Here is a 9469-nt window from a genome sequence, read left to right on the forward strand (position 1 = left end):
TTAAATTCTGGTAATTAACCCAGTTCTTCTCAGGTAGTTAATTAAACTTGCATTATTATGACCAATAGGTATATCTTTAATGCTAACTTCTAGATAACTTTGATTCCTAATTTCTTTAAGAATGTTTCTCTTTCTGTGATGTACTTGTATGTGATCCACTGATTCCATACTTTAGGAGGATTCTATAATAATCCTGGATTCTATTATAATGTCTGCCTGTTACCTTCCCTATCCCAGTTACATTGCCATTCCTTTATAATATTTCGACACACTATTTCCCTTTTTTAATACTGCAAAGCTGCCTTGACACAATCTGCATTGTAAAAAGCGCTATATTTACAACAGCGACTTGACTTTACTTGACTTATATTCTGCATCTCCTGCAGCTCATCCAAGGAGAAGGCTCGTGACGTCGCCAGCAGCTGGAGCCGGATATCCGCCACGACCGGATAAATCCCATATTTGGGCATTCTTAGCAGGCGCAATGGCAGCTTACATTGTGTGCGAACGGCTAGCTTGACGCTGATTGTGTAGTGTAAATGATCGACTTTTAGACATTTTCAATCCATGATCGAGACGGATGAGTGGCGGATTGGAACGTATATATTTTTGAAAATGTCAAAAACCAAGTGCTAGCGACCGCTCCGTCAAACCACCACCAAGCCGAGACCACTTAGCACGGCGTTAGCATCCCCAACACCGTTTGCGTATTTTCTCGCTATTCGCACCTCCCCCGACTCTCTCACCCGGTGTCAGCCGCTCTCCATGCCCGAGGATGAACAGCTTCTCCCTCGGCGAGTTGTGCTGGCTCTTCTGCTGCCCGCCGTGTCCGAGTCGCATCGCGGCTAAGCTGGCGTTCCTGCCGCCTGAGCCCACCTACTCCATCCACACAGACGCGAGCGGCGCGACGAGCCTGCATCTCACCGAGCGCGCCGACTGGCAGTACTCCCAACGCGAGCTGGACGCCGTCGAGGTGCTGGTGACCCGAACCAGCCGGGGAAACCGGGTCGGCTGTATGTTCGTCCGCTGCGCGCCCGCTAGCCGCTACACGCTGCTGTTCTCCCACGGGAACGCCGTGGATCTGGGCCAGATGTGCAGCTTCTACATCGGACTCGGCTCCAGGATCAACTGCAACGTGTTCTCCTATGATTACTCGGGTTACGGGGTCAGTACCGGGAAACCGTCCGAGAAGAACCTATACGCTGATATCGAAGCGGCCTGGCAGGTGCTGAGGAACAAGTGAGTGTTTGTGAGCAGGTGCTTCTGTGTTTGAGCGCCAGTACCAATTGTTCTGTGATTGTGTGGTGTTTCCATGCATATGAATTCTAGCACTACTGCTTTCGTTATAAATACATGGATGCATGCATCCTATTTCATTATGTGACCCTGGACCACAAAACCAGTCATAAGGGTAATTTTTTTTAAAAATGGAAATATATACTGAATAAATAAACTTTCCGTTGATGTATGGTTTGTTAGGGTCGAGATACAACTATTTGAAAATCTGGAATCTGAAAGTGCAAAAAATCAAAATATTGAGAGAATTGCCTATCAAGTTGTCCAAATGAAGTTCTTAGCAATGCATATTACTAATCAAAAATTAAGTTTTGATTTATTTCAGGTAGGACATTTACAAAATATCTTAATGGAACATGATCTTTTCTTAATATTCTAATGATTTTTGGCATAAAAGAAAAAAAAAATTGACCCATACAGCCCTCTACGAACACCTTGGCAATTGAATCGCCATTGGCTAGTAAATTTTTTAGTTTACTTCCCAGACTGATAAATATAGTATATATGTATGTGTGTTTGTTTGTAAAATGGCACAGTTTTATAAATATCTGAAAGTACACTTAACATCAGTCAGTCAAGCATTATAATATGATAATCAATGTTATTTAATGATAGAACTTTAATAATTAGAATTTAAACTTGATAAACATGTATGAATGCATATTAGTCATTTTAACTGAACTTTGGACTGGTGGTGGTGCTTTTTTGGTCATTCAGTATTTCTGTAAAAAAATTAAAAATTGGGGGGAAAACTAACAAAAATACTGATAAGATGACAATGATACGAATTCTACTAAGAACAATATAAAACGCACCAAGGATTAATGAATCTTAAATCGGGTTGTGTGCGTTCACTCGAACTGATTTGTAGTGTTGGGTCGTTCTTGAACGATTCGTTCATTTTGAACGAATCTTTAATGTGACTCGGGAAGAACGAGTCGTCTCGGGGAGTGATTCGTTCAGTCGTGCATGCGCAACATCCTATAGGTTCTGTACTGGAATTAGTCAAGTAGTTCACCTGTTTTGAGTCTTTGGGTTTTTCCGAGTCATTCGTTCATCACGTGACAGCCACATACACTTAACCAATGCAGTCTGAGCCGGAAAAAGAATTGATTAGTTCATCCATCGAGTCTTCGGGTTTGAGTCGTTCGTTCATCACGTGACAGCCCCATACGCTTACCCTATGCAGTCTGAGCCGGAAAAAGAATTGATTAGTTCATCCATCGAGTCTTCGGGTTTGAGTCGTTCGTTCATCACGTGACAGCCCCATACGCTTACCCTATGCAGTCTGAGCCGGAAAAAGAATTGATTAGTTTTTTTTTTATTTATTTATTTTTTTTTTATAAAGGGTGGAGTGCGGAGGCCGCGCCGGAGCCCTCGGCCTCCGCACCCCGTCTTAGAGAGACCTCTCGCCTTTGCCGGGCTGACACAATAATGATCCTTCTGCAGGTCCACCTACGGAAACCTTGTTACGGCTTTTACTTCCTCCCGATAGTCAAGTTTGATCGTCTTCTCGGCGCTCCGCCCATTGTGGCGCGCGTGCAGCCCCGGACATCTAAGGGCATCACAGACCTGTTATTGCTCCATCTCGCGTGGCTGAACGCCACTTGTCCCTCTAAGAAGTTGAACGCCGACCGCACGGGGCCGCGTAACTATTTAACAAGCCGGAGTCTCGTTCGTTATCGGAATGAACCAGACAAATCGCTCCACCAACTAAGAACGGCCATGCACCACCACCCACAGAATCGAGAAAGAGCTATCAATCTGTCAATCCTTTCCGTGTCCGGGCCGGGTGAGGTTTCCCGTGTTGAGTCAAATTAAGCCGCAGGCTCCACTCCTGGTGGTGCCCTTCCGTCAATTCCTTTAAGTTTCAGCTTTTAATAGACCCCTTTTAATACATGTTAACCAGGAGTCACTCATATTTATAATAATAAATGTAATTATTTAGTATTGCGGTATTTTAAAAATTCATATCATAACAAAAATAAACACCGGTATTCGGTATGAACCGGTATACCGCCCAGCACTAAGTTTGACTGAAATTTACAAACTGATATTTACAAACAAAAGCAGGGCTATCAATTATCATTGCATTTAAACTGATTATGCGTTGTTATTAGGCTATTTGTAAAATATACACATTTTAAATGGTAGCATGCCAAAAATAATAAACAAATAAATATATTCTGCATATCAGCTTTTGGATGCGCCATCATTAAATTATTGGTATTGGTCAATCTCTGTTATTGCTTCTGTTATATTATTTAGTATCCTGCTGGTTTAAATACTTGAATCCTCTTTGTACCAGCCCAATTTTTTCTAACTTAAACTGAGTGGTGACATAACTAAATAAGTTGTTGCATAACCACATGTCACATCACTGACTGTCAGTCTTAATAGATTTAATTTTAACAGCGTTTTGAAAATTAGTTTGACTGATTTGTTCTGTTTTTCTTTAGCAGGTGCTGATATTGATATCTAAAGCAGGGTGGCTGATAAAATGCCAATGTGAATCAATTTAATGATAACAAATTAGTTGTAAACCTTATTAAAGTGAATGTGCATTTTACAAAACATTTACTTAATATTCACAGAATTTTTTTTTTATAAATACAAATTATTCAATGACTTGTTGAAGCTAATATATATATATATATAAGCTAAGTAGAATTTGGGGAAAGTGGGAAGATAAGCGATTTGGTTAATCAATTTGGTCGATCAGTCTGTCACCAGAAGTTATCAATATAATTTGTAGTACAGTCTGGTGAAAATAAAGCATCTGGGCCTTTGCATAATGTGATATATGTTGGTTGGATGATGACAATCTAGCTCCATATTGGCGGAAAAGGGGTAATAGGCTTGTTTGACTATAGGCTCTGACTTTTTTGCATTTTCCTTGTTGATTTTGGGAGAAAATCTGAGGAATTTTGTGACAAGAATTTAAATATACATTTTTTTTAAATGGAACTTAATGTGAAGCATAATCAAATTAGCTAAAGTATTTAAAGTTTAGAACTTGTCAGAAGTTCTTTTTGCTGAAAAATCTATATCAGAGTTTCTGCTGAAATTTCTGTGGGCACAGATTCCGTGTGGGCTTTTGTGTGATCACAGCCTGTATACTGAATGGTCATTCCGGGTATCTGCTGGTCGTTCATGCCGATTAAGCTCTTTTGTCATTTGAAGAAGTTGAGGACTGTAGGCATCACATGATCCACATGAGTATTATCTCACTACATTGAGCCAAGAAAACCTTTGATTGTACCTTTGGCTAAACTGATCAGTTAATCAGTTTGAACAACAACTGACCTCATGTTTTGGTCCATGGATGGTATTTTAACCATTGGACTTTCTCCTGACCAAACAGAATAGCTTATGTTGTCTTCCAGAGGCAATCCAAGACACAATGCCAATAGAGACTAATGATTTATAACTTGTTAAGATCGTTTAACAAACTCATTAGAAAGTTGTGTTTCTGGCAGATTGAAGACAATTCCATAAAGTGCCTTGTCTTTAATAATACATAACAGGAGATGTTTACACTGGAGAGTGTAAGTGTCTGTAATTATTTTTGAAGTAGGAACATGATCATTTGTTCACGCATCTGGCAGTGGTTATGTTGTCTAATGAGCAATGGAGGCTGGTTGAATGCAAAATATGAATGGTTTGTTTGGTTGCTCTGCATGCAGGATTTTAAGGCACATATGCATGCTTGTTTTGGCAATTTTAATGAAGCATTGTATTTATTTTCAAGTAGAAGCCAATACATTATGCTCAGTGGAAAAAAGGAATCTAAGATGGTGTGTGCACCAAGAAATAATCTTAAATATTATTTATACAATGCTTAGTTGAAAATGGCCTGTTTTGCTTCAATATTTTTGTGTGCTGTTTGTATGTTTTTTTTTTTTTTTTTTAATTTTTTTGCGTTGCATTATTAGCAACATCCTAACTCCATTGTCTATTGAAATCAATTGTGAGTTCTGTCTCTTGTGCGCTTTGCGTGAGAATTGCTGTTTGTGTGACGTCACCATAAGCTACTTCTGATGAACTGTAGCTGTTTTTCCTTCAGTTTTTAATGGCTATCCTGGGGTTACTGGTGCTAGTTTGTCAATCAAGCTTTCCAGAAAACAAAAAGGAAATAAAGCATTTTCATTATGGCCATAAGGAAACTCAAATACTGCTTCGTAGCAGTAATCAATTATTTATACAGTTTGTTTCTTAGTTAGTAGGTTCCTGTTTCTACTGTAAATTCTGTATAATGTTGAAACCGAAATTTGCAGAGAGCAGAAGTAGTGTTTTATTTTTAGGATGCACTCTTTGCAGTGTTTTCCTTTACAGAGTTATTTTAGTTAACTAAAACTGAAAACCATAAAAAATCACTTGAAATAAACTGAAAGAAAATTGACTCAACTTTTTATTTTAGTTGTCAAAGTAACATTTCTCATTTTCACTTAGTTTAACTTAATGTACTAAAATAACAAACTGAAACAAACTATATACAAATATGTAAACTATATAGACATAAAAAAACTAACAAAAATGACAAACTTAAAAAATAACCAAAATGAAAGCAGATCTAAAAATAAAAACTAATTGAAAATATTAATTATTCATATTAATGATAGTAAAATAATACAGGTTTTTCAAGGGTACTAAGTGCTGCTCCTTTAGAGTTTATCCAAACTCTAAGCAACGTCTTGAACATGAGTCCCATATGAAAATGAGTTTAACTGTAATTGAGAATCTGCCTTTTCTCGGTGACTCTTTGTCCAGGAATATAGGCTAGTCAACGCAAATGCAAAATTTTGGATGCAAATGTACTTTATGAATTGCGGGCTAAAGTGCTTGCATAGCTTGAAATGTTTGCATGTGCATATACGTGCTGCTTGTATTATATTTTTATCCTTAAATGCCATTTCCTCCTGCGTTTACTCCTTAATGGTGGCACTTGCAGAACTTCCTGTGTAATTACTGTACTGTGTGCTGTAGCCCTTCAGTTTGACTCGCTTTAACCTTCCACTGTGCTGCCAGCTCTACCCTGAAATTTATCTGGTGACGTACTGAGTGTTGAAGTACTCATATGGCAGGGTAAATGAACTCTGAGCCTCTTGTACGTTTGCTAGTAGTAAGTGACGGCATTCTCTGTAGGTTCCACAGGATGTGCAAACGTTTGCTGAACGTTAATGTCGTGTTTATTTGGCTATGCAAAGATCATAATTGTACTGAACTGTATTTCGGAGTTGACAAAGTAATCTAAAATTCATTGGTTTGTGAAATTAGTTTTAATATTAGATGAATGCCAGAAACAACAGTCCGAGGACCTTGCGTTCTGCTGCATTAGGAAGCCAGTAAAATATGAATGTATAAACATGGTCTTTTTGAAAATTGTTTTAAGTTCTCCAATGCTATTGGATGGAATGTCAAACATCATGTTTTGGAGAAGTGCAATTGGAAATGTCGTTATTCCAGTCGCTTGGAGAAATAGCGCACCAATAACAAGCTGTTAACTTCTAAAGCAAAAAACGTTGCAGTGTGAGTTACATGATGAAGTTTAATATTTCAGGTTTGGGATCTGCAGCTTAGGCAGTAGTTCTGCTTACTGTGAGTTTAATGTAGGGGTGTAACGGTTCACTCGTTTTATCGATGCATCGATTACAAACCCTGACGATGCATATGCATCGATCTTGAAACATGATTTTTGAATCGTGAATCGACGATTTCGCAATTTCCATAGCGATTCAATGCTTTCAAAATATATACACATTAAATTACTTCAAGCACAAATTAATGGAGACCTTGAACGGTGTTTGTGCCCTAACTATATACAAATATGTAAACTATATAGACATAAAAAAAACTAACAAAAATGACAAACTTAAAAAATAACCAAAATGAAAGCAGATCTAAAAATAAAAACTAATTGAAAATATTAATTATTCATATTAATGATAGTAAAATAATACAGGTTTTTCAAGGGTACTAAGTGCTGCTCCTTTAGAGTTTATCCAAACTCTAAGCAACGTCTTGAACATGAGTCCCATATGAAAATGAGTTTAACTGTAATTGAGAATCTGCCTTTTCTCGGTGACTCTTTGTCCAGGAATATAGGCTAGTCAACGCAAATGCAAAATTTTGGATGCAAATGTACTTTATGAATTGCGGGCTAAAGTGCTTGCATAGCTTGAAATGTTTGCATGTGCATATACGTGCTGCTTGTATTATATTTTTATCCTTAAATGCCATTTCCTCCTGCGTTTACTCCTTAATGGTGGCACTTGCAGAACTTCCTGTGTAATTACTGTACTGTGTGCTGTAGCCCTTCAGTTTGACTCGCTTTAACCTTCCACTGTGCTGCCAGCTCTACCCTGAAATTTATCTGGTGACGTACTGAGTGTTGAAGTACTCATATGGCAGGGTAAATGAACTCTGAGCCTCTTGTACGTTTGCTAGTAGTAAGTGACGGCATTCTCTGTAGGTTCCACAGGATGTGCAAACGTTTGCTGAACGTTAATGTCGTGTTTATTTGGCTATGCAAAGATCATAATTGTACTGAACTGTATTTCGGAGTTGACAAAGTAATCTAAAATTCATTGGTTTGTGAAATTAGTTTTAATATTAGATGAATGCCAGAAACAACAGTCCGAGGACCTTGCGTTCTGCTGCATTAGGAAGCCAGTAAAATATGAATGTATAAACATGGTCTTTTTGAAAATTGTTTTAAGTTCTCCAATGCTATTGGATGGAATGTCAAACATCATGTTTTGGAGAAGTGCAATTGGAAATGTCGTTATTCCAGTCGCTTGGAGAAATAGCGCACCAATAACAAGCTGTTAACTTCTAAAGCAAAAAACGTTGCAGTGTGAGTTACATGATGAAGTTTAATATTTCAGGTTTGGGATCTGCAGCTTAGGCAGTAGTTCTGCTTACTGTGAGTTTAATGTAGGGGTGTAACGGTTCACTCGTTTTATCGATGCATCGATTACAAACCCTGACGATGCATATGCATCGATCTTGAAACATGATTTTTGAATCGTGAATCGACGATTTCGCAATTTCCATAGCGATTCAATGCTTTCAAAATATATACACATTAAATTACTTCAAGCACAAATTAATGGAGACCTTGAACGGTGTTTGTGCCCTCGCATCTCTCCTTCACGTGCTGCACTATTTACCGCCGGTGACTGTCACAGGATTGCGCTCGCGCTCCGTTCGTCTCACGGACACATTTTTTGAGCAGCTGATGTGTGATCTCTTCTTTAGTACTCGTGGCCAGTAATGCTAAAGTGAAGTAGTTTTGCTTTTCTGTAGTTTTTCAATGGCTCTCGGTCATACCGACGTCATTACCTGAGCAGTCGAAAGCTGCACATTTACTGCACAGACGGAGCAAAAATGTAAGTGTCTAAAGCATACGCACACTTCCATTGAATGATAAATGTGTTTTAACAATGTCGTTGAACCGATTGTACAAAGGAAACTGTTCAAATAACCACAGCTTTAACAACAACCTTGAAATAAGAGCGCAAGGTTTATCTGATAATCAGATGCATGAAAGTAGCGTTCGTTGCTATAGCAAACAGACATAGGGCGCGGTTTCTTTCAGAATCTTCATTCGCCGATGGAGAGGAAAAGTTAAATATAGCATTTTATTTTATGAAAATGAGTTTTTGCACTGAAAGAGAAGTGATCTTGCGCTTAGAACTTAAGGCGTGCCAGGCTATCTCTGCAGCTAAGCTGAATAAAAAGCAGAATGAACTGGTGAAACGTTAAGACCATAAACACCAATAAATAAAATGTATGAATGATGCAGTGCTAATTGACATATAATTTATTACAGTAATAATAATTGTCATCATTAGGGTTGCCAATTAACTTCAGAAATGGAAAATAAGGGACACTTGTGATTATCTTATTCTTTAAAAAAATAGTGTTTATTCTTTAAGAAAATAAGGGACAGAATAAGGGATGTTCCAAATATTTGTACTGTACCATAATCTGTTAAAAAGTTCTCAGAAATAATCACAATTGTTTTGCTTAACCTATTTATGTACAATTATTCTAAAAATAATTTTAATGTCATACAAAAAATGTCATCGGCCTGAGTAAATTGTACCATTATAAAATTGTGACTTCACATGTGTAATATAGGAGGTGAAAATACTGTGAAATTACAAAT

At 37.9% G+C, this 9469-nt stretch overlaps 1 protein-coding gene across 1 annotated transcript; it reads left to right on the forward strand.

The window, feature by feature from the left end:
• Positions 1-405: 405 nt before the first annotated feature.
• On the forward strand, positions 406-3780 carry LOC107562976 (protein ABHD17C). Its single transcript, XM_016247740.1, has 2 exons — positions 406-1239; positions 3756-3780. The coding sequence occupies exons 1-2, from the start codon at positions 776-778 to the stop codon at positions 3763-3765; spliced, it is 474 nt and encodes a 157-aa protein (XP_016103226.1). The 5' UTR covers positions 406-775; the 3' UTR covers positions 3766-3780.
• The last annotated feature ends 5689 nt before the right edge of the window (positions 3781-9469 follow it).

Source organism: Sinocyclocheilus grahami, unplaced genomic scaffold (genome assembly GCF_001515645.1).
Source record: "Sinocyclocheilus grahami isolate Dianchi unplaced genomic scaffold, SAMN03320097.WGS_v1.1 scaffold24.1, whole genome shotgun sequence".
NCBI classification, from domain to species: Eukaryota; Metazoa; Chordata; class Actinopteri; order Cypriniformes; family Cyprinidae; genus Sinocyclocheilus; species Sinocyclocheilus grahami.